Source organism: Osmia lignaria, chromosome 9 (assembly GCF_051020975.1).
Source record: "Osmia lignaria lignaria isolate PbOS001 chromosome 9, iyOsmLign1, whole genome shotgun sequence".
Classification (NCBI taxonomy): Eukaryota; Metazoa; Arthropoda; class Insecta; order Hymenoptera; family Megachilidae; genus Osmia; species Osmia lignaria.
In genome coordinates, this window is record NC_135040.1 from 14,124,989 (window position 1) to 14,149,465 (window position 24,477).

Consider the following 24,477-nt stretch of genomic DNA (forward strand, 5'->3'; position numbering starts at 1 on the left):
GTGATCGATCGGCAAGGACCGATCGTTATATAAAATACGGCTCTTTTCAGAGCCACCACATTGTTCTATGTTGGAACAACATGGGAATACATACTGTTCACCTTTTCCCTTTCCTATTTTAATATTCTTATTCTATTTAAAAATTTTGACAATAATTCATAAACAACGATAGCAAATAAGACAACGTACAGAAGAATGACTAATTTTTATAACATTCAGTTACAAATAATAAAATTAAAAATGATCTATATAGTTTTTATTTTGCAATGTTTTTTGTTATTTTTGGCTGTAATTTTCAAATAGATTTGTTCATTATTTTACTTTGTTTTTTGTTATCAACTAAGGTAATTACAAAGTCTATCAGTTGAAAATAATTTAAGGAATGATCCTTCTTAATAGCAACACAATTGATATAAATGTTGGAACTATATCTAAAATTTTAGTTACATATTTTCTGAAATGATTTATTTTTATTAATTTAAAAGATTTCAATTTGCAATATGAAAATTACTGTTTTCAAATTCATAGAAAGTATTTGAGCAATTGTGACCTGTTCATTATTTACATTTTATATTACTTAACAATATATTTTTACCAAATGATTTGTTGCAATGATTTATACAATTTTATAAAATGTTATTTCTTTATAAAAACACTTTTTTTTTTACATACGATTTAGAACGCTTTGAATTGACCTAAGTTTTGTTATTAGTTCTTGTCCATGAGGTTTGCTATATAGAGTGGTTAAACACTTTGAAATCACATCTTGACATTTTGTTATTATTTTTCGTCTGTAATCAAATGGATTATTTAATACTAATGTAAACAAGATCTTGATTCAGTTATAAAACTTACCTGATTAAATTATTGGTAATGTTAGAATGAGATATAAAATAATTAACCAAATTCGCCGTCGATTCTATAAGATGAAATTCATTGCCTTCGTTCAACCAAGTTCGAGTATCTTTACCAATCATTCTGGAAACAAACGTTGCACGTAAATCACTTTTTCTATTCATCAAAAGAAAGTATACAAACTTGTGTTCCAATATACATACTTATAAATATCTAAAAGATCCTCCATTGAAACTCCTAACTGCAGAAATCCAGATATAATTCCAGTATTTAATACATTCAAATTACATGCTTTTATTTCTAGCTGTTTTATTAAAAAGTCTAAAAAGAAATATTCATGATTATATTGTATTTTCATTGATGTTCATTGTTCCATTATAATCATGTTAGGATTTTATTATTACCAACTGGGAAACAATGTGGTGATGCAGAATATTCTTGTCCAAGGGATATAATTTTACTCATTAAAATAGCCATTTTGTCTTCTGGGCTAGACGCGGAACATGCTTTTAATTCTGTGAAAAAATAATTAATCGCAATACCCTTTTGACAAATATAATTATTCGAAGAAATAAAGCATAAAATACAATACCATTATTTATAATATTAGTCCAAATTTCTTGGATTAACATTGCATCTTGATGACCGGAACAATGAATTATAGCTAATTTGCATTCCCATAATTGAAGAGGATCCGCATATTTTTCGTACAACTATAATTATTATCTCAAGTTAATGAAACGAGCACGATACAAGTGATAAATAAAAATAAGGATTTTTCAAATACCTTTGTTATATCGAGTAATGAAAACTTTAACGCTCTATGCGCTTCTTCGCTAAGTCTATCACTCAGGCCTTGATTATTAATTGTATCTAATATCTATAATATAATAAGTATTATTTAAATTGTCATTTCTCTCACAACATGTCTGTGAATATATACCTGTTGTTGTATTCTAGCTACTTCAACTTTATCTTCCAATTCACGTAGAAAAATACCAAGATATGGAGCGTAACCGGCTTGATCGCTTCGCATACAAACTACTGCCCGAGCTAAGTATTCAACCCTCTGAGACAATGGTATATTTGATCTGTACGAAGGAGTAAAATATGATATTGAATAAGACGTTTCACATTTCTGTACGTCTTCGATACTTACTCTTTAGTAGCCAAAGAATCCAAGATCTTGGCAGCGGCGGCATGATTTTTATTTTTCTCATAAAATTGCCAAAGTAAATCTGGCGCATTGAAACGTGTAAGGTATGCTTCTAAAGAAGGTGCTGCAAAAGCAACAAGTTCTCCGTGAAGCCCTCTTTTAATCATCCACTCGTATACCGAAGCGTGAAGAATCTCACAAGGGGAATGTAATGCATCATTTATCATTTGGAGTAACTAAAATACAGAATTATTAAAAAAAATACAATTTTTGAAAAAAACCCAACAGAACCAACTTACCGTTTCTTTTGCTGGAGTAACAGGTGCAGTTAAAGAATTTTGTGTAGGAGGTCCAGGTCTGCTAGGTATAGTTGGAGTTAACGGATTTGAAATACTTTGATTATAAAGATGATCCAATAGTGCAATGAATTCTTTATAAATTTCGAATCTGCATAAAGAGAAGATTATGTAAATAAATCAGTAATATAAAAAAGTATTATTTAAAATATGCAATCAAGACCTTTTTATGTAAGCAAATCGTCCTTCTTGATCTTCAATTGGTTCGTTATTTTTATAATAATGTAACGCGGCATTGTTGGGATCCATTCTTTCTGCACAACACAGACATAATTCCAATACACCCGAATAAAACTGACAAGCAACAAATTGTTGGCAAACTGCGCTTAAGTTCAATCTGGGGGCAACTTCTTTGCAAAGCTGTAAATATGACGAATAAAAAGTATAACGTAAAAATATTAAATCGGTATTGTGTAATTACCTTCAAAGCAGACTGTAAATAACATTCCTTTTCCTCTGGGTTTGTACAACTTTTTGCTTTTAAGATAATTTCATTAGCCTGAAGTTTACAATGATATTAAAATTAAATTGTATTTTCCTAGAGTAGTTTAATAATTTCTAATTTTATACCTTAGAACAAACAGCGTCTTCGCTTCTATATAAATTTGGGCAAACTTCTCTTAACCTTTGACTAACGATATCAACGGAAGCATTATCTCCAAGATAACTATAAAATATTATTAAAAATAAGTAAAAATATCCATCAATGTATTTATCCTATTACTCTAGATAACTCACCTATCTATGAGATGAATGATCAGTAACGACGAAATTTCATGACCAATTAAGATCAAATCTCGGAACGTAGCTGTAGAAAATTGATTAATTTGATCCTACAAATAAAAATGTTTACATATTAGCTACAAATTTTTTGATTCATTATAAACAAACTTATAGTACACATTTCATTAACCTTCGACAAACAGTTTACAATGTTATTCAAATTATTTTCACACAAAATTTTCCAAAGTTCTAGAACTTCGCAGGCATGGGTAATAAAAATTTTTAATGCCGCTAAGGAATTTCTTTCTTCAACTATTGGTTCTTGATAATGACTAGCTATAGTTGTTTCAAATCCATCAGGAATGTTTCTAGTTGTGCTATGCCTAAAAATTGTAAAAAAACAGCAATAAAAACGTAATGATTTGCGATATGTAATTAATTTGATATAACAAAAATACATACTGTTTAGTAATATGGGTATTCTTATTAAGAAATGATCTTAATGCCTGAAGAAGACCTAAAATCCAACTAACTTGCCTTGTTGTAATTGTACTAGAAATCTGTAATTATACAATTTTTACAAATATAATAGTATCATTGAAAATCATTAATAATTTAGTTTACCTGAGTTTTATTATTTATAATTTCTTGCTTAATGCATCGCATGTTCCATATGGGCCGAAGTATTCTTCCCACGTACAAATACAAGCCATTGTGCTTTGCTGAGAACTGTTGTAAAGGAATTTCTGTATTAAATCCGAGTGGTGCGTGAGGTCGGAATCCTTGATGTCTTAAATCATAGTTTGGAACTCTTGGTGTCGACGTGCGAATATCACCTAAATTCGAGGGTACCATACATATACTTGTAAAGAAAGGAAACATAAGATTTAAATCAGTGGTGCAATGATACCTGTGTTCATATTATGTAAATCAATTGCGGGTCCCATGCTTGTTGATAGTTGACTGCCATATAAAAAGAATGCTCTTGTTGCCCACTCTGCCAACTGTACACCATAATAAAATATTAGTTTCTTTATCGGATAAACTTTTGTATAATCTTGATCAATACCTCCGCATTTTGAGAGCTTTCAAGCGTAGCTAAAATAAGGCATGTTGCACATGCTTGTTCCAACGATTGTAACTGAAAATATGCCCGAACCGCTTCGGTATCGGGTCCGCGCTGTTTTAAAAGAAGCTCTTTCAAGATATCCATCGGACGAACTTGTACATAAATTATGGCGCCCTATAAACGGTTAATGGATGAGTACGTTTAACAAATGTAAAAACCTTTACTCATATCTGTACCTGAGATGTTAAAAATATAAACTTCCGTGGTGCCTCCATATGTTGTCTTACAATAAGAGGTGGCTCTCCTTGAGAAGTGCTTTGTTTTTCAATACGTATAGCTGGCTCTACAAGAATTTCTGCCATTGCCCATACTGGGCTATCGAGTGATAAAGGACACTGAGTTTCAGCTAAGTAATTCGTAAACGGATAAGCATCATTACTTAAACATAAAGCTGTCTCTGTATCTCCGCCACAAACAAGAATTAAAGTTCCTATAAGAAATATTCTCCGTTATACAAAAATTTATTATTTACTACTTAATAAAATAGTCTATAACGTTTGTAACACCTTTTCTATAATGTGCCATTTGTACTTTTCTTGGCCTCATTACTGTAGCATTAGCGGCATAACCTGGTGGTAGTCTAACATGTATTAATTGGAGACCTTGAGGTCTAGTAGTCGGATTAACAACTGAAGTACAACTGAAGTAGAAACGTGTTCCAGTAGCTGCAACTACAACTAAGTTTAAATGTACTGATTCTGATTCTGTAATAGCAGATATGCTCACCAATGGTCGGAAATTATTACTATCCAGAGTTCTGAAAGAATTAAGGAAACTTTTAATTTATCATTAATATTATGTTACTTTAATTTCATACTTATATGTATAAACATACTTAACAACATGAACAGCATTTTGTACCAAAGAAGCTTGTGATAAGGATGCAACTTTGGATGCACCATCATTATCAATATCCCAAACTGTGATTGTTCCCTTATCACCAAGAGTGTATAAAATGTAACGGGTATCATCGACCGAAATTTGTATTATTGCTTCCTCTTCTGACAAAGCAATAGTGACAAATGATGGAACTAAAAACGATAACGGACCTTCTGAATGATTTATCTTTTTACAACGTTTTCCAAACCAACTACTTTCTGCCTATACAACAAAGACATAACATAATAATTAATTATCATTTTATCAAACTTATATGTATCTAGTTAATTTTACCTGATAGTATATTTCATAAAGAGAACCATTTCTACCCCCTAGAAAAATTCTTCCACTACTGGTATTTGCTATTGTTGTAATACCAATACCATCTGTGGTAACTGTAAAAATTGGTTCTGGAACTAGTTGCATCTCTGGTGGAGTACCTAAGTTAAAAATGATAAAAATAAAGTGTTTAGAAAAATTCGACTCGAAAACAACATTAAAATTACAATACCTTCATTATTTTCTGTTAGTGTAACACCAAGGATGGTTATTTCCACTGTAGTTGTAAGAATTAATAAGTATTTTACATAAGATTGGAATACCCCAGGTTTGGGTTTTACTAAACCTACACTTATAATAGTTTCATTTAATCCATCAAAATATGCAACATCAGATCTAAAAATATATTTTCATTACAAATACTACTTGGCATTCCATATAAATATTTTACAAGAATTTGAATAAATAGTTACTCATTTTCATATGACCAAACATATATATCGCTATCAATTGTAAGCCATGCTTTTGAAATTTCTGTGAAAAGACCCATCATACAATGGCATTGCATATCTAAATAAATGATAAGGAATTGTCTTCTATATAATGTGAAATAAAACATAAAAATTAATATTTAAAAGGATACGACGAAAATGTTCCATTATTTCAGATGGTAAAGAAATTTTGCTGTGAAATTTCATTTGGTTTATGTTTGACAAACATACTGACATCCCATTTGAACTAGGATAGTCATGATCATCAAGACCACTAACTGTTGGTCCACCTAAAAAATCATATTTTTATGTTTAAAAACTCTAATTGCAATGAAATATCAAATAAGAAATAAAAAGCAGTTGTTTACCTTGCACATTATATCGCATGAGATTAATTAAAGAGGGAAAGTTGCTATCTGCAGTAATATGTGTATCAACTACTTTTCCTGCCATTTCTAAGGCATCCAAATGTATTTTAAGCGGTTCCATTTCTGTGAGAGTCATTTTTGTCCTGCAAGAGAAAAAATAAAAGCTTAAATTTAAACCACTGATAATTTACACAGATTTAACAAATAAATATACATATAGTGGCTGTAATATCTAATTTTAAATCCTAAAATATGAAAGTTCTATCTAGGTATCCTCTATAAATTGTCATACAATTACTGTTAATTTCCTCATTTTAATCTATAACAATTAATTGATGATCTTTTAACTTTTCAGTTTCAGTGAGGTAGTACAATGAAAGGTTAGATTTGTTTATCTATTGAAAGCTTAAATAATACACAAAATAACATAGTAACATCATTTTTTTTGAAATAATAATTGCACCATAGAAATTAGAATTCGCGTAACTCGGTTGAAAATCACTTACTGTAACTTTTATTTAACTATTTCTATATTATTAATAACACCATTAGGTTCACGAGGTTTGTGCCGCTCGCGCCATACAGGCAAGTTTTCAGTTAACCTGTCACAAATCCGTTACTCATGCGCGGAAATAGTAAATCCTATTGGTCAGTTCATATTTAAAATAAATATTTTGAATTTCAACTGAAACGCTTCATGCTCTTATAATGCATGTACAAAATATCAGTGTCAAAATAAAATGTTCTTTGATATTGCTCCTTTATCTTCTTATTGGTAAGACAATTTATGAAAATTATTTATAACTTGACACAATTCTAATTTTTGTATTGTAGGTGAAATATCTAATACAATGCAAGATCTTGACTGTGATCTTGGATTAAAAAATGATAATTTGTGTCCTATTGATGGTGGTTGGACTTCTTGGAGTTCTTGGGGCCTTTGCACTGGAAAATGTGGATTTAAAGGCAAAAGAACCAGACACCGCATTTGCAATAATCCTTTACCTTCAAATGATGGAGCTCCATGTATTGGTCCTAGTTATCAAACTGAAAATTGTCAAATTATTGGTATAAACAGATACAGGTAAAATAATATGACATGATTTTGTAAATAATTTAGATGGGCATGTTTTCTATGCAGGTTGCAGAATGAATGATTATGAAGAAGTTGTAAGCAATCATCCTATACGTAAGAAAGAAATGGAAATTGTGAAAAACGTTCACAAAAGATTACCTGCTTTGATTGAACTGTGTTTCTTTGTTGATTGTACATTCTTCATTGTAGAAAAAATTCTTGGAAGCAGCGCGGTAGGATTCTTTAATATATCACAAAATTTATAATTCTTCAGAAAAGGATTTTTAAATACATTTTTATGTATCTTTTACAAAGATGCTTTATTGGAATGCTATGAATTGTGTCAAATACAATGTTGGATGTCCAAGTAAAAACACAATATAAATAAAATCATAAATTTTTTACAAATATATGTAAGAAATATCTTTCATAGGGCCTGGAGGTTGGAGTACTTGGGAAGCTTGGTCACCATGTACTGCAATTTGTGGCAGGGGTCAGAAATATCGTACACGAAATTGTAATAGCCCAGTACCTTCAAATTCTGAACTAATGTGTAATAATTCAGCATTTGAAGTGAAAAGTTGCATGGGACTTAATTGCCAAACACATCCAGGTATATTAATTAAATTCTATGTACATTAAACATGAAGCAAATCAAGCATTATTTATTTACAGCAGGAACTTGGATTAATTGGAGTGGATGGAGTGCATGCAGTGTAGAATGTGGTAATGGTATTCAAGTAAGAAAACGTTCATGTTCAGAGATACAAAATATACAAGGAAGTTCGTGTAAAGGTTCAACTGAAGAAATAAAGGGTTGTTCAATCAATAAGTGTTCCAGTAAGAAAATTATTTTACACGAGATAAAATTCATTTCTTCATTGAAGTTATGTATAATGTTCTCATCAGTAAATGGAATCTGGTCATCATGGACAGTATGGACAGCTTGCACCTCAAGCTGTGGAATAGGTACACAATTAAGAAATCGAATGTGCAATAATCCTTCTCCAAGTGGTAATGGAACATCTTGTTCTGGTTCTGCTTCTGAAGTTCGTCAATGTTTTTCTAAGCCATGTTCAGGTATATCTGAAAATTAATATCATTACTATTGATGTAAAGAAATCATCTTAATCAGTCTTTATTTCAAAGTTAGATCACATGAAGTAGCGTATTTCACAGAGAAAAGCAGTCTTCTTTACAATGTAAATGGGAAACATTCGCGTTTACTTCATTTATATGTAAGATTTTTACCACTTTCACCTTTTGGTGTGATCATTTATCGATTTGAAAACAATTGTAAGGGATCAATGTGTGATTTTGTAAAACTGTTTTTGCACAATGGAAAAATAATACTTTTGTCTAAAATTTCTGGTTGTACTTTGGGTTTGGTTCATGAACATAAATTGGAGGTAAGAGAAATCTAATATATATTACTAATAATTTTATGTATTACTAATAAATATTTTTTAGATTGGACAATGGTATGTAGTATTAATTGCAATTTATGGAACACGTGGTATGTTACGTATTAACGATAATCGTCATGAAATTGCCACTTTTTCATGTATTCCAATGTCATATAATCTGGATCATGCTATGAAAGTAGGAGAATTTCATGGTCAACTTCAAGAAATTGCAATTAATTTTGCACCTGTTCAATTCCATGCATCCAAAGTTACTATCATTAATTTTCTTTTAAAAATATGACCAATCAAGTTTTAACATTATTCAAGTATAGAATACTATGTAGGATAAGTATGATCAAAAGCATGCAAATACTCCATTCAGTAGCAACAATGTACAATATTTAATGGGAGATGATGATGAGGGTTTTCTTTATATTGGTTTAACAGATTCAGTTGCTATACCATCTCCAAAAGGTTTGGAATTTTGGCAAGTAAGAAATAACAGTTTTGTACACATAAATTGAACTATAATAAATTTTAATTATCTTTTTGTTGCAAGTTAGATTACACTTGTTATAAAGACAGAAGATATAAATGGTATCATAGCAATTATATCAGATAGTTTTTTGAACAAGTGTATTCTACTACTATTAGATGAAGGAAGAGTAAAATTGAAATTTCATCATGGAGTAAATCATGTTGCAACTGAAAGTCCAGAACATATCTTAATAAGAGAATGGTTTGAAATAATAGTTGTTCAAGATGGTAAAAATTTGTACATGCAAATCAATGGCAATGAAAAAAAATATGTACCTGTAATGTCAGAAGGAATGATTATAACATCTGTACCCAATGTGTTCCTAGGAGCTATACGCGATGAAATGAGGGTAAATAATTTCAAAAGATTTTATTACTCGTACGAAATTATAAGTGCTCCATTTACAACAGGAAAAAATATGTCCCAGCTGTGTAGAGATACCACAAATGAGTTTTACTCTTGGCTCCCTTAATATAGATGGAAATCAAATTGATCTCCTGTCGTTAGCAGTTTTTGGAACAACAAGCAAACGTTTTTCAAGTCGCACTATTAGTACATCCGGTAGTAACTAATTATTCTGCTTAATGCTCATTAAATGCAATACATTAAAAATATAATTTTATAATTTGTTAGATTATTATGAAGAAATACCATTACTATTAGGCCAAGAACTTAAATTATCATGTTTCTATAATAAAATTCCTTATGAAAAAGGGCACTTATCTTCTAAACGAATATATGTCGTGTGGTTATTAATGGATAAGCTATTACAATCTTATGAAAGGTAAACTGAATATTTGACATCTTTCATTTTACGTATATTCTTTTAACAGATATTTATATCTTAAGCGATGACTTTTTTCGTCTGAAAGATGATGGACGTGTCAGTACAATTAGCATTGTAAGTTACTCAACTCGTGAAGCAATTGAAAATTTTTATTCATGTCATTCATATCATAGGAGTAAATTGAATAAAACTTCAAATCAGATTTTCTTCACTTTCGGAATTACTGCAATAGATAAAAGTGAAGGTAATGAAAATCATTATTTAAGCTTACGTTTTGTTTGTGAATGCATTAACATTTGTTTGCAGAATTTGAAACTGTATTCTGGAAAGAATGGAATTTTATTTATGAAACCACAATTGTATGTTTCATACTGACGATTCTTTGGTGTTTGTTGGAAATAATCCAAGATGCTAAAAACGGGTAACACATAATATAAACTATAGAAATAAAGGCGAAAAATTAGAATAAAATATATTATGTTTTAGATATGGTTTTTATAGACTTCCACAAACACCTAACAATAACTATAATTCTATTATAAAGTTTGTTTCATCCAAAAGTGGAGTAACTTTACTTGGTAGTGAACAAGCTGCAAATGAAATATTATCAAAAATTATAGAAAATAATTAAATTTGTTAGTACTATGGAAATACTACGGGTTAGTAATTCATTTAAAAATACCTATTATATGATTATAATAAAAATATTCATACTTCTTTATTCTATTAACAGCGGATTTATAATTTGAGTTGTAACATTAAACATCACTATTTTTATTATAATAACGCATTTGAAAAGAAATATAAATTTATAATAGCAATGTGAAACGATACGATCCTTATAGACAAATACTTAAAACAGTGTAAATCAAAATTTAAACAAATATTGATTTACAATGATGGCAGCTTATATTTAAAAACAATACAACCAAAAATTCTATACTATACATATCAATTGTTCAATCCAAAACAAAGTAGTCAATAGATTGATTTTTGTTGAGAGTCATTTGTATATAGAGTGTTCAAAAAAAAATTGTTAACACTACTATATAGCAAAATAAATTGAGCAAATACTCTCGTTAACACAGTGTCGAAGTTAAAAAATATTATAAACAATTTCGTGATTTAAAATGTTAGTAAAATAAATAGATTGTATTCATACATACATCTAGTGGTTAAATCAATCAGAGAGGTATAATTATTTAACTGTTTTCCTAAGAATCATTGCTACTGCTACTAATTACAGAGGAATGTCTTGTTAATTGAGGCAGTTCAAAATGCCATTTTGTATCTTCACTTGTACCAAATCCATTGGCTATTTCATCATTCAATAATGGTGCTTTCGCCTTGATACCGAATGTTGTTGGTCTTTTGTTAGGATTTTCATCCAACATCATATTTAACAAATTATGCTACAAAAAAAAAAGTAATATATAATTAATTTAGTTTGATAAAAAAAAAGAACGGATCGATATTGCTATTTTCTTACCTCGGATGGATAATCATTACCGAAATTATTTGGAAATATCGATTTCCTTAAATTTATGAGAGTGGTTATTCTCTCCATTTCAGTAACAAATGGAATAAGGAGTTCAAATAAAATAATCCCTAAGGAGTAAATATCAACTTTGTAATTATAGCCCTGCCCATTTATCTGCTCAGGGGACATATAAAGATGTGTACCGACATACGCGGTATGTAAACTGTTTTTCAAAGTAATATCTTCATTTTCTGCAGGAGTATGAGCCTCGTCGTAATCTTCTGTCATTGCAGTTACAAGACCAAAATCTCCAACTTTTATTTTATCATCGAAGGAAAAAAATATATTTGAGGGCTAGAAAATGATTACCCATTAAATATAAATGAAAATTTGTCTTTTAACAATGGAGGATAATTTCGAATATTACCTTTAAATCACGATGAATGAGTCCTTGCAAATGAACATACTCAACAGCGTCAACTATTTGTTGAAATATATTTAATACCCGACGATAATCCCTTGTTGATTGTATTTTAAGCCATTCTCGAAGACTTAACCTTTGGCACAGTTGCATCTGTATATAGAGGAACATTTTTGGAGATTTATATGAATTTGATTTGTTCAAATTTAAAGAAAACGATGCTTGTCGCTTTCTTTTATTTTCTTTCTCTGAGCGTTTACTTTCAGTGTCCTCGAACACGATGCTTTCTGAATCATCAGTTGTGGGTAATTCTTTTCCTACTATGTTGTTTGAAATAGATGTATTAGAACTTCCGCTACTACAATTACGAATATTAATTATATCCTCATTTGAACCTACTGAATGAGGCTTCTCAAAAATAATAAAAGAATCCTCGTTTGAATCGATACGATTTATTTCATATGCCTCGCAAGCACTATCCACTGATGATTGATCAGTTTGAGTAACATTAATACAAACAGAATTATTAATCTTCGTAATCGAAGGAGTAATATCAGCAGTAAATTCAGAATTCGGGGACATTAGCTTGTTCATACATTGAGGATCATGTTTTTCTTGCCAACCAGCTGGTGGACATTCTAGCCATGCATTAAAATATCTTACGATATTTTGGTGATCTAATTTAGCTAATGCCTTCACCTCTCGCATTACACGCTCTCTTGAATATTTACTGTTAACAATAAAATTTACTATTAAAAGAAGTTTATTAAATGTATCCACTTAACTGTAAAAATATGAAACAAACCTGTTTGGTAGAGCAATTCTTTTAATAGCATAATTACAATCGTCTATTTTATTCTTTGCCTCAAAAACGACGCCATAACCACCTTTTCCTAAACAATCGACTGGCTCAAAATCAGTGAGATAACGTGATTTGAAATCATCACTGTTCTTTCCATCATCACTCTGTTGGATATTGCTTTTATTTGTTTCTATATGGCGTTCAACTATTAAAGGCTGTACCAACCGAAACAAATGATTTTAATTCATGTAAATTAAAGTAGCATTTTTATTTATATAATAAAGTATTTCTTACCGGAAGTACCGCATCTTTAGCAAGAGTGGTGGCATTTAACAGACGTTGCGTTAACATAAAATTAAGTAAAATTGCAGTGGTAATTGAAATTACTAAAACTTCCTTCCTGTTGAACAGAAATTTTCTATTAGAAAATAATATCTTTTACTCTATTTATGCATTTTACATACCACCAATACCACAATGATACAATTATAATTTGGACAGGCGTATCATCATCTTCTCCATGAGTATCATTTGATATATACACTTTTTCTTCTTTATCAATAAGCAGTAGGATTGGATTTTGGTGACCACATTGTTTGTCATTACCTAATTGCAACTGATCTTTAGAATACAAATAGAATCCATTTCCTGCAAACAAATATTTTATATTCATATCAATTTCAGTTTTTACTATTAGCAACATTTTAATGTTTAATATTTGTATTATACCGTTCACATATTCTGAATTATATAAAACTGACAATGCAGTAGTACTTTGTGCATCACTTATTTGAAGTAAAGCATCATCATTATTATCATTTGTTGGACTAGGAAGAGTTTTTTTAACTGCATGACCTGAAATTTATCATGTTTTGCCATAATTTGCAGAAAACAGTAACAATTACATATGCTTTTTATGATAAATAATTTACACACCAACAGCAGGATAAGGTTGCCATGGGTATTTTGAGTGCTGCACATGCTTTTGTGAAATTTCTAATGATTTATGTAATTCTCCATTTTCTTGTATGTATAACTGCCTGTCATGCATACCTAAATAAATACCTGGACTGGTTGAAAACTCTGTACCCCATGACCACTGTTTGCTATCAAATAAATTAATCTCTTTTAAATTGTTATATTCACCACTTTTTGTATTTGCATCTTCACGCCAAATAGAAACGATCGGAGAGTCAAACTAACATGATAAGAAACATAAAATTAGTAGGTACAGAACATATAGAAAAAGCATGTACTTTCTTCTACTCAAAATTTACCTTCTGTTGCCATAATTTCACTGTAGGATTATTCTTATTAATAGCCCAGATCAAACCATCAGGTATAACAACTTTAATTTCAATATCTAAATTATGAGATTGAACTTTATTTTGGCAATAAACATCAGATTGAGGGACCAGTGTTAAATCATGCTGTCCAACACTGAAGTTCCATCTATTTAGAGAAGAATTGTTAGAATATATTGTTGCTGATATTTGAATTAAAATTATTTAAAAGTTACCTTTCAATACCGGTACGAGGTTCAACCGCTCTCACAGTCTGTTGAAATCTTTGGACAATTAACATTTCTTGTTCGACAAAAGCTTCTTTCTGAGTGCTATTAGTACAGCCATGAATTCCACATTCATATAAAATCTTTCCTGTTGTACTTGATATACCTATTAATAAGAGGAAATCATATTTTTTCAATAGATAATTATGACTATTATATAATAGTTAAAATCATTTACCATATGATTTAACTTCTCTGCCACCAGAAAATACTAAATCATCAGAATAACGAAAAGATGAATGTAACAGTTGATTTGCTGTTACTGGTATTGCTTCTAAATTTTCACCATCAAATTTATATAATCCACCATTTAAAGAGGGAATTAAACGAATCCATTGTCCATTATTGTTAAGCTAAAAGAATATTAACACACAAGAAATTGTATAATAAATGAAGCAAGAATCAGGAAATGATAGTTTAATCTCTTATCAATATATGTGTTAGATTATTAGCTTATTTCCTTCAAAATATTAAAAGTATAAAATATATTTATATACTTCTCTGCGATGAATGCTTGATGATAACATAGGTCCTTCGTTCAAATCTAATGTCCATTGTTTTTTTCCAGAATTATTAGCATCCAAAGCAGATATCTTTCCATCTAAAGTGCTTATAAATAATAAACTGAAAAAAGAAAAAATATTAATTAAATATAATTATATGAAGCATACCTTTAATCTATTACCTGCGTGAAGATTTCTGTTCGCAAAACGTCAATTGTTTTATATCACTTGTGTCAATCAGCGGGAATATTAAGAAAACCATGCATAACGAACAAAGCCATATTCGTTTCCATAAATCTGTTACAGACATTTTGATGTGCTAAATGGTTGATTAATTAAATATTGCATTTTGTGTTGATGTTTACGTAGAATAAAGCCTATAATGTTCTACCGTGGTATTCGAAAATGCAAAACATACTGATCGTTCAACACGTAACGACAAACCATAGTAGAGTGATAAATTACAATAAACACAAATCCTAGCGCCATCTTATGAGTTATACACGTGTCAGGTAATATATCAATTGCATATTTAAAACATTATCCTTTCTTTTAAATTAAAAAATTTCCATTTCTTATACAACAATCTTACCAATGTAAATTATACTGTTTGAAATGAAAATGTGAAACACATTAAGGCAGTTCAATTTATGCAAATATTTTCTAAATTTAATATAACTAAAAATACATATAATTTTGACAGTACAAGAAACTATTTATTATATAATTTTTATATAATTATACACTTAATATCTTGCACTGTATCTATTAAAATGAAATTAAAGAAGCAACGTAACTGTAAGTGGACATTACAGTAACGATAAGCTATTATAATTGAGAGGAAAAATTAATTAAAAGGAGAGAATTTATAATCTTTTCGCAAACTTTCCTTTCGAATGTTTCGTTAATATGTCGACAGGTGACAGTACACATCGGTGTTGCATATAGTGCTGTACTTTTTCTACGTTACTGGTGATTATGGCGAAGTTTGCCAGATGGACTTGAAGTGTTGTGTAAAGAATATCATTAACGTTGTATCAAACAAATTTAATCAAGGTAAGAGCAAATGATGAGTAGAATTTTAATTCTATTCAACATCGTTGATGAATTTCATTGAAATAATTTGTAAGAAATCGGTAGTTTATTTCTTATGTATTATGAGTCAATATCTGCTTTTTCCTCCAGCCATACCTGAAGGTACAATAATAGAATTGGCTGGAACCTGCAGCCTGATTAAATAAATAGTATTGTCTATCTCTTGAACTGCTCCTACCACCAGTAACCTAACTACCCTTCTGTCCGGCATAAATAGATGAAATAAGAGCTAAAGAAATTTTTTGCTGTTTTTATTAAAACTTCTAGACACATAACCTTAGTTGAATTCACTGTATTCAAAAGTTCATTTTATTGTACTGTAATTCCATTAGTTTAGTAAAATATATCTATAATTAAAGATTACATAAAAAATAGTGTTGTTACATTTATTTCATATAATTTTCTTATTAATTTAAAGATTGATGTTTATTTTATTTGAAAGATAGTTTGATGTTTCATAATTGTATTATTTCCCTTGCTTATTCTTACAAAATCTTATCAATTATTATATGTACAATGATTATTGAAATTTTTATTTGTTGGAAAGATATAAACCTTTCATCTGAAAAAATTATATAATTTTGATTTGCAGCATAAAATATGGAAGGTCAACAGTTCTGTTTACGATGGCATAATTTTCAAAACACGTTGCTGAGCTCTCTTCCAAAGTTACTTGATGGTGGTTATTTAACAGATGTCACATTGAGTGCTGGTGGCAGACACATACATGCTCATAAAATTATACTTTCTGCTTGTAGTTATTATTTTAAAGAATTATTTAAGGTATCATAAAATAATTATGGTCATTTCATGAAAATAAAATTTGATGAATATTTAAGGTTATTCATTTTTAGGATTTGAGTTCTTTGCAACATCCTGTGATTGTGTTACCAGGGATGGAATATGCAAATTTGTGTGCTCTAGTCACATTCATGTACAATGGGGAAGTGAATATTTATCAAGAACAATTACCTGCACTTTTGGCTATGGCAGATACTTTACATATTCGTGGGCTAGCCGACATTGCTGGGGTAAGGAAGTTCATCTGTTTTGATTAATATAAATAAACATAAAAAAAGCAGTGGTTGTACAGAATCAATTTTGATTGGTAAGTTTGCATTATAGCTAATCATGTCATAGGATTTCCTAATACCTTTATTATTTTTCTTTGAATGCATACTTTTAATTGTGGAATTACATATTTTTATCTGTTTTTCTTCTACAACTGTTCTACCAAACCTCTTACATTAATGCTTTATACATGAAAATGCATGATTGCATTTTAAGAATATCCTATGTAATTAACTTTTGTAAGATTCAAAATGTTTATCACAATGGAGTACAGATTTTAGAAAAGATTTTAGTGGGGAAAATTACAACTTAAACAACATAACTAAACCCTCTCAGATTATTTTATAAGTAATTCTATTAATTCTGTTCAATTGAATTAGTTCATAAATAATTAGTATATACTAATTGTTATTGTTCATCAATTACAAAAATGCCAAATATAATTAGCACTATTTAACAAATTATCATTCCTTATCCATTGAAGCTTGTTCAGTGTGAACTGTAAAAAACATATAACATAGCATGTATTTTCTTTGGTGCCTTAAACATTAGCAATTCCTTGCTGAAAATTGGTTTTTTCCTTGTATAACCTGTTATCTAAAAACATGTAGACATGTATTTATATACTGACAGATTACACTTTCCCATACAATAATCATGGCACTATTAATTTACTTTGTTGATTAAATTTAGTAAAATATCTAAATTTTAAGATATTTTGTTAAAAATTCTTAAAGATGATGTTTAATCATCTTTTAAGGAACTTTTCATTACATATCATACTTCTTATATTTATAAAGTGTATTGAACAGAAAAAAAAATGTAATAAAAAAAGTATCTAATATTGTCATTTCCTTTTGTTCAGAATTGCAAGACAGTACTGGTATAAAAGAAATTACATATTCGCTTTTTTCCTTTCTTAATCTTTATATTACCCTCTCTGATCGTGTTGTTTTGTTCAGGTCACTTAAATACATTCACTGTCGTTCCTCAAGAAGTATCTCACAAAGGAATTACCTACTACACATAGTATGTTCATGCGTGCATCGAAGGAACGATAATGAATATAAACGATATCCACGAGATCAAGATCGTTGTGTGTGTTGCAACTAAATGCAAGTGGATGCATCCCATGGAACCTTTCCCCATAGAATGAGTTTACAGGTATATCTAAATAGCTTTTTCCAACAAATCTCTACATGACTAAACTTTCAGTAGATATTTTAGAAGGATTAAGTCTTTTTTTTACAATAATATGTACTATGCATTACAATAATGCTTAATATTTTAGTCAAGAGTGCCTATAACAAATGTTTAGAATTGATGTATAAATATTTAACAGTCTCGTTTTTATTTAAAAGAAGAAGAAAAGAAAAGAAAAAGAAAGAAATGTTGAAGAAAGCAGTGCATGGAAGTTGTTACACAGAATAACATACTGCAATAAAAAGTATACATACCATGAAAGTACATTTAAAAAGTTAAAAAGCTTAGTTTCAGTTTCAGTATATGTAAGTTATAATATTGAAATTTATACATTAAAATATACAGTATTTTAAATGGTTAAAGATAAATGTCTATAAATATTTGTTCATGCTAAAATGTGTTCAGGTATCTCAGAGGCTAGGTAGAACAGAAAATTGTACTTTAAATATCTAATGAAAAGTAACAGTCAAATTGTTTGTATAAAAATAACAAAATATCTATGAATTATAATCTATCGAATTTTTACAAATCTGATTCGTCTCTTTTTTTGTTCTTTTACAGAAAAATACTAGACACGATAACGGTATGTATGTTCAACCTCCACCACCGCAGTTACAAGAGAAAATATTAACTGAAACACCGATAAAGAAAGAAAATAAAGACAATGTTATGAGCGGTGGAGAATCTTTAGAAACAGTCCTAGAAGCGGAAGCAGCTGAAAATATAGAAGAATCGTTTACCGATCCAGAAAGTATACCGTATTGCGTCAAAACTAAGCCATATTATTCTATTAACGCAAAATTAAATCAAAGGGAAAAAGTCAGTATTCCATCTGTTAATACTTCATCTAATAAATATCCTGAGAAAGGGTATTCAGAAGGTGGAATGGATGAAAGTACGCCTATCTTAGAAGATCAGATTACGCCCGCAGAAGATACGAAACCTCCTCCTGTATGGGATGCAAATTTTAAGTTTCTTACAAGCTCCATAAGCGGAAGAACTTCTCAGAATTATAATAAATCTAGTGTCACTTGCCTTATCTGTGGAAAACAATTAAGTAACCAGTACAACTTGCGAGTACATATGGAGACTCACAGTAATAGTTCGTACAGTTGTACAGCTTGTTCCCACGTGTCAAGATCACGAGATGCGCTTAGGAAACATGTTTCTTACAGACACCCAGTGGCCTCACCGCAAAAACGTTCGCGATACAATACACCAAAACCCTAGAAATTCTTATTCTTATAGATTATGTTGATTTTTACCATGCCCTTGTTTTAGGATACCTATTTGTCTAAAATGACGACCATTGTGTTATTCGACTTAAACTTAAGAATTTTGTTAGTTAAAGAAATTATAATCTTAAAGTGAGAAGTTAGATATAAATTTCCCGTATTTTCATTATTTATTGTTAGAGTATTTTATTCGTTTAAAAAACGTGTTTAATTGAGGAGAGATCGGATCAGTATGAAAGTATATTGATTTTTATTATAAAGTTATTAAAATGCTTCCTTATTTAAGTGGTATACTTTTTTTTAATTGAAAGAAAATCCAGTATGATGTATGATTTCAAGTAAAATCAATGAAAAGTGAAGCAGTATAAAGATTTCTTGCTTCTTACAATCCTTTTAATTTAATAACTAAACACTGCAGTTAAATACAAAAACTGAGAAACTGATTACGTAAAAAGAAAATTGAGAGATAGTTTGGTACAAAACTTGTCTGTCTCATCTTCTTTTAAACGAATATTCAGTATACGACTGACTAAGAATAAGGCAAGCTATAGTAACACCTCAATTATTTTGTTTTTAAATGTACAAATAAATTAAAGCGTGATCACGTTCCTAGAAACCCTTAGTGTTCGAATTGTTACTGTTTTCTTGTTATCTTTATGCTGTTTTAATAAAGACAAAGTAGACAATAGACTTTTTCGTTTTGATTTCATTTCATAATTAATTCTTTTTACAATGACCCAGTAAAAATCGGAGAATCAAAAGATAATATGTTTCTTTTTTTCCATCATATTGTAAATATTTAAAAAATAAATATCGTATGTAAAAATGCTATTTATAATTGACACTGCGCGAAAATGTAAAAAGATGTTACAGCAATATTGTTTATAAAGTGCACGACCTTTCATTGTTTCAATTGTATCCAATATAAAAGACTGTAATATACTCTGTTCAATCTTATTCCAAAACCGCATTAAAAAATAATACACAATATTCCTTGACTAAAAAATAAATAAAATACATAAAAAATTAAGCTCTTTAAAACCGAAAAAAAGAAATACATTTCTTTTTTTTTTTAAAACGTTAATTAAATCTTTTCTATGCGCCATATCTTGGTATTGCAATCTTGTCCAACTGAGATCAACGTTTCCTCGTCAAGCCAAACTAAACGTGTTATCTGGCTCTGAGGATGAGCATCTGAAATGAAATATTTCCAACGATTGTAATAATTTGTGTTTTTTTTTTTTCTAATAACTGAAATAGTATAATTTAAACATACTTTTAATGATAGTATGTTTAGCTGGATTTGTTACACTCCAAATAATGATTGTTGTATCAAGACTCCCGCTTGCAACCATAATTGAATCAGGAGACCAGGCTACAGAATTTACTCGGGCGTTGTGAAAACCCCATTCCCTATTGTGCGCAAGCTGTAAAATTATTCGTTACTAATAAACTTGTTAAATTATATATATTTTGATGAGATGAACGATACAAAATTTCAGTGAAAAACTTTACTCACCCTCTAAAAATCCAACAAGCGTTTAGGCGGAGCAATTTTTACAAACAAATTTTGTACATAAAAACACGCAGGTACTAGCAATTATGTATGTTTCACTAATAATGGGTATTTAGTTGCACTATATACATTAAAAGCACAAGTAATGAATTTGTGATGGCAGTTAGAAGTGAAATTTGTTAATGGTATTATCTACTTAATAACAAAGATTAGTCGAAAAGCGGTATAGTTTGCAACGTGATACAAATATATTCTTAAGTTGTAGGCTTTTTTTTTTTTCATATTACATAGGATATATATTTTTACCTTGTATTCCGAAACAGTATAAAGAACCACTTTTCTATTTGTGTCACAAGCTACCAAGTATTTGCTATCAGGACTGTAAGCAACATCGGTTACCGAACCTAGATGTTCTAATTCAGTTTTTGGTGACAGATCGGTACCTGAGAGCGTATAAATATGAATCTAAAAATTATTTTAAAAATTATTTTATTATACTTCCATACGAATTGTCACGAATAATATTGAATAAACGTACAGTGTTATTTGATGTAGCACCCACAGCTACATCACCATTTTCTTGATTAATTGATACACAAGATGGTTCATAATCGATAGGTACACTTGATACTTTTCGACCATCTTGCGTAACAGTTATCTGAAAATGACAATCATCGTTAACGATCCATTACGTTGACGATAAATTTATACAATATACAACCTACCTGTCGAACGGTTACAATTACAACTATATCATTGTAAATATCTATACCCCGTGGTTGAGAGTCTAGTTTAACTACACACGTGTCTGTATATGTATTTGTATCAACATCAACCGATCTCAAAGTGTCATCGATACCAACAGTATAAAGTATGTTCTTTGCAGTCTTCATTCCGTTAATTTGATTTCCATGTCCTTGACCTAGGACACGATCATTTTCTCCAGTGTTCGCATTCCAGCTAGTAATATAGCCGTCATGAGATCCAGTATAAATTGTATTTCTATCGGAACTTAGAGTTAATACTGTTATTGGTTTATTATGACCCTGAAAAATAACGTGATTAGAAATTAAATCCATACGAGAGAGAGCGTTTATTCTCTGTTCGAAGTATGTTACTTTTATTATCCTAATTGGTTTCGCAGGATTGTCAACATCAAGATAATTAATGAAACCGCTTAGAGATACAGACAATAAATGATTTCCTTGCCATAAACAGCTGACCTGAAAGAAAATCATGGTTACCGAATAATTTTATTATTTTAAATTTCTAAGATATCGTTGAAGAATTACTTGTTGATCATCGACAGTTGATCCCATGTTAAATTCGCTAATCAAAGAGCGAGTTTCTACATCCCAAAGTTTACATGTCTTGTCGCCGGAAGCAGTTAATAACTGCGTTCCATCCGGCTTCCAAGCTACCTATGGAATTACATAAATATTTCTATTATAATTTGTTACTTAAACGACTCGATCAATATGGAAATTCGTTGCTTACTCCATACACTCCGCCTTGATGAGCAGGTGATCCTACTTCGCCAACTAAATCGGAGCTTGTACCGTCATAAATGAACACTTTTCCATCGAATCCTGCAGATGCGAACAAATTGCCGCTAGGTGAGTAACGCACAGCTTGAACAAATCGAGCATGTTCCTGCTTCGTCATTCTGTAGATAAGATAATAATAATTATTCTAAAATACGTAAGACGGTATGATGCATAAGCTCGATATACGTACTTAAATTTAAATGGCGGCCCTTCGAAAATAGCAATGGTATTGTCCTCGCTTCCAGTGATTAATCTAAATGGTTTAGCAGGTCTGAAGTCACAGGAATTAATGGGTTTACTCTGCCCAGATATTTCACCTACAGACGTACCGGTTTCCGCCATAAATACGTGACCAAATCTAAAGTTATTTATGGAAATAGAGCAATTACTAAAGATGGTCCTACAATCAAATAATGTTCCATTCCTCACCTCTCCCTCCCTTCTCCGACAACTACCATGCGTTGGTTGTCAGGTGACCATGCTATGTCTTTAATTGGTCCTCCAATAGGATGAAATTCATTCTTCAAAATATGTTCCTTGTTAACAGTATCCCAAATGCGTACTTTACCTGACTGATCTATAATAGAGGATTTTTTAGGTAATGATGTATGTACAATATTCTTAATTACAAGCATTTACATACCACCAGAGGCTATGTAAAATCCACTTGGAGAATATTTAGCAACATTGACTGGACAAGAATGCTCTGTATAAATATCTGCAATAGCTGGATTCTAAAAATTGTAAATTATTTAAATAATGTGTTTCAATGTTATATATATATTTGAATGAAATGTTGTTATACTCACATCGATATTTCTAATAATTACACTATTGCCATTAGTATATAAAAAATTTTTCCCGTTAGGATCACCTCCTAATACAAGAGGCTGACCTCTTTGTGTTCTGGGTAATGTTGCAAATATGTATTCTGTAAATAAAGAATTAATAATTATATCATAAACTACACTTTGAGTCACATATTTTGGAAGAGGAAATTGTGTAATAAAATGAATCTTTTAACTGGAACTCAAATATATTTCCTTGACAATCTGGCACATGTCCAGTGTACAATATTTGAAATTATTTTGAGCACAGATACTATATGCTGATCCAAAATTACAATTATTCAATTCCTATATTTTGTGCTGTTTTATTGAAATTTACAATGAACAATTCGTATATTACAATTTTTTAATATTTTACAATAAATAACTTTTAATAAATTTTAATTGATAATACCTGTTTTTATAACCATTTTATTATTGGTTTCTTTTTTTTCTATTTTGCATATTAAAGCCAATTAAATTAATTACGAGAAATTATAAATCATGATAAGCATTCGTTACACCTGGTTAAATAAAAAAACACGATGCGTTTAAAATAATATGAATTAAGTTACTAATAATAAAACGGGAAAAGGCTGGATAATAAATTGAAAAATAAAAAATATTACAGTGGTTTCTTAAGCAATAGATCTTTCATATATAAAATTAATTCATTGTTGTTTTATTTTAATATCAGGTACATACATGAATCATTGATGTTCTTAAAGTGTTATGATTCGGCTTGAGATATGCCGAATGAAATCGGAAAACTCAATATTTACTCGAAATAGATAATAATAAATGACTAAAAGAATTCAGTAAGTTATTAAAACATTCACTCGTTACTTACTTGTTTCATAGGACATGTTTATTTCGTTTTCTAGTTTTTAACAATGGTTCAAAAAATTGCACAATGTAAATCGGTACGATGCCTCCTCCTTCCTACCTATCTCGATCATCCTCCCCATACACTTTCCGGCGAAATACTTGTTCCGCCCTTGCCTTATTTAGCTGAAACATCGATTACCGTGATACTAGATAGACAAATCACTATAGAATAAAACATGTCTACCTGCAGCTTCATTTCCATTTTACAAAATGGGTACAGTTTTCATCAGTAGGCAAAATAGAAACATATAGAGAAGAATAGCGGGAATAATTTTAA

At 30.0% G+C, this 24,477-nt stretch overlaps 5 protein-coding genes across 6 annotated transcripts; 2 read left to right on the forward strand and 3 right to left on the reverse strand.

Moving 5' to 3' along the window:
• Window positions 1-520: 520 nt before the first annotated feature.
• Nup154 (nuclear pore complex protein Nup154) lies at window positions 521-6,841 on the reverse strand. The gene is made up of 27 exons (XM_034321534.2): window positions 6,743-6,841; window positions 6,237-6,379; window positions 6,021-6,158; window positions 5,851-5,947; window positions 5,610-5,773; window positions 5,393-5,538; window positions 5,055-5,320; window positions 4,726-4,976; window positions 4,396-4,649; window positions 4,160-4,333; window positions 4,001-4,094; window positions 3,715-3,926; window positions 3,553-3,650; window positions 3,281-3,473; window positions 3,106-3,200; window positions 2,938-3,034; window positions 2,789-2,866; window positions 2,531-2,727; window positions 2,311-2,458; window positions 2,015-2,247; window positions 1,799-1,946; window positions 1,643-1,735; window positions 1,448-1,568; window positions 1,260-1,370; window positions 1,059-1,176; window positions 856-978; window positions 521-791 (listed from the first exon to the last, which is right to left on the reverse strand). The coding sequence occupies exons 2-27, from the start codon at window positions 6,370-6,372 to the stop codon at window positions 665-667; spliced, it is 3,912 nt and encodes a 1,303-aa protein (XP_034177425.1). The 5' UTR covers window positions 6,373-6,379; window positions 6,743-6,841; the 3' UTR covers window positions 521-664.
• Window positions 6,842-6,856: 15 nt separating this feature from the next.
• On the forward strand, window positions 6,857-10,786 carry LOC117603072 (uncharacterized). The gene is made up of 16 exons (XM_076690045.1): window positions 6,857-7,011; window positions 7,071-7,304; window positions 7,378-7,544; window positions 7,627-7,678; window positions 7,745-7,924; window positions 7,987-8,151; window positions 8,221-8,391; window positions 8,461-8,720; window positions 8,782-8,985; window positions 9,062-9,208; window positions 9,281-9,604; window positions 9,666-9,816; window positions 9,889-10,039; window positions 10,105-10,286; window positions 10,349-10,463; window positions 10,529-10,786. The coding sequence occupies exons 1-16, from the start codon at window positions 6,945-6,947 to the stop codon at window positions 10,671-10,673; spliced, it is 2,715 nt and encodes a 904-aa protein (XP_076546160.1). The 5' UTR covers window positions 6,857-6,944; the 3' UTR covers window positions 10,674-10,786.
• Window positions 10,787-11,208: 422 nt separating this feature from the next.
• LOC117602938 (eukaryotic translation initiation factor 2-alpha kinase) lies at window positions 11,209-15,133 on the reverse strand. Of its 2 annotated transcripts, XM_034321565.2 has the most exons (14): window positions 15,001-15,133; window positions 14,813-14,939; window positions 14,494-14,668; window positions 14,265-14,421; window positions 14,023-14,197; window positions 13,892-13,943; window positions 13,682-13,798; window positions 13,475-13,600; window positions 13,210-13,393; window positions 13,040-13,145; window positions 12,749-12,960; window positions 11,950-12,673; window positions 11,532-11,876; window positions 11,209-11,454 (listed from the first exon to the last, which is right to left on the reverse strand). In XM_034321565.2, exons 1-14 carry the CDS (start codon window positions 15,126-15,128, stop codon window positions 11,257-11,259), a joined length of 2,826 nt encoding a protein of 941 aa, XP_034177456.2. In that variant the 5' UTR covers window positions 15,129-15,133; the 3' UTR covers window positions 11,209-11,256. The 2 variants fall into 2 exon arrangements, with proteins under 2 accessions (XP_034177456.2, XP_034177438.2); XM_034321547.2 differs by having other exon boundaries at window positions 13,682-13,943.
• Window positions 15,134-15,197: 64 nt separating this feature from the next.
• On the forward strand, window positions 15,198-20,406 carry LOC117603040 (uncharacterized). Its single transcript, XM_034321752.2, has 5 exons — window positions 15,198-15,330; window positions 15,738-15,874; window positions 16,506-16,696; window positions 16,768-16,944; window positions 18,749-20,406. Exons 3-5 carry the CDS (start codon window positions 16,514-16,516, stop codon window positions 19,415-19,417), a joined length of 1,029 nt encoding a protein of 342 aa, XP_034177643.1. The 5' UTR covers window positions 15,198-15,330; window positions 15,738-15,874; window positions 16,506-16,513; the 3' UTR covers window positions 19,418-20,406.
• Window positions 20,222-24,330, reverse strand: flr (actin-interacting protein 1 flr). The gene is made up of 13 exons (XM_034321634.2): window positions 24,163-24,330; window positions 23,295-23,416; window positions 23,129-23,219; window positions 22,915-23,062; window positions 22,676-22,843; window positions 22,436-22,604; window positions 22,231-22,359; window positions 22,057-22,161; window positions 21,664-21,984; window positions 21,477-21,596; window positions 21,245-21,403; window positions 20,699-20,849; window positions 20,222-20,616 (listed from the first exon to the last, which is right to left on the reverse strand). The coding sequence occupies exons 1-13, from the start codon at window positions 24,176-24,178 to the stop codon at window positions 20,507-20,509; spliced, it is 1,809 nt and encodes a 602-aa protein (XP_034177525.2). The 5' UTR covers window positions 24,179-24,330; the 3' UTR covers window positions 20,222-20,506.
• Window positions 24,331-24,477: the final 147 nt, after the last annotated feature.

Coding starts and splice junctions, on each gene's coding strand:
- Nup154 (XM_034321534.2), bottom strand. CDS start 6,372: ATGACTCTCACAGAAATGGAACCGCTTAAAATACATTTGGATGCCTTA. Junction 5,774..5,850: donor GTTTGGTCATATGAAAATGA/GTAACTATTTAT, acceptor ATATATTTTTAG/ATCTGATGTTGCATATTTTG. Junction 3,927..4,000: donor TTTACATAATATGAACACAG/GTATCATTGCAC, acceptor CCTCGAATTTAG/GTGATATTCGCACGTCGACA.
- LOC117603072 (XM_076690045.1), top strand. CDS start 6,945: ATGCATGTACAAAATATCAGTGTCAAAATAAAATGTTCTTTGATATTG. Junction 8,152..8,220: donor TTCAATCAATAAGTGTTCCA/GTAAGAAAATTA, acceptor TGTTCTCATCAG/TAAATGGAATCTGGTCATCA. Junction 8,721..8,781: donor TTCATGAACATAAATTGGAG/GTAAGAGAAATC, acceptor AATATTTTTTAG/ATTGGACAATGGTATGTAGT.
- LOC117602938 (XM_034321547.2), bottom strand. CDS start 15,128: ATGTCTGTAACAGATTTATGGAAACGAATATGGCTTTGTTCGTTATGC. Junction 13,394..13,474: donor TAATTCAGAATATGTGAACG/GTATAATACAAA, acceptor ATTTGTTTGCAG/GAAATGGATTCTATTTGTAT. Junction 12,961..13,039: donor CTAAAGATGCGGTACTTCCG/GTAAGAAATACT, acceptor CGGTTGGTACAG/CCTTTAATAGTTGAACGCCA.
- LOC117603040 (XM_034321752.2), top strand. CDS start 16,514: ATGGAAGGTCAACAGTTCTGTTTACGATGGCATAATTTTCAAAACACG. Junction 16,697..16,767: donor ATTTTAAAGAATTATTTAAG/GTATCATAAAAT, acceptor ATTCATTTTTAG/GATTTGAGTTCTTTGCAACA. Junction 16,945..18,748: donor GGCTAGCCGACATTGCTGGG/GTAAGGAAGTTC, acceptor GTTCTTTTACAG/AAAAATACTAGACACGATAA.
- flr (XM_034321634.2), bottom strand. Junction 22,844..22,914: donor GTCGGAGAAGGGAGGGAGAG/GTGAGGAATGGA, acceptor AAATAACTTTAG/ATTTGGTCACGTATTTATGG. Junction 21,404..21,476: donor GTGCTACATCAAATAACACT/GTACGTTTATTC, acceptor AATAATTTTTAG/ATTCATATTTATACGCTCTC.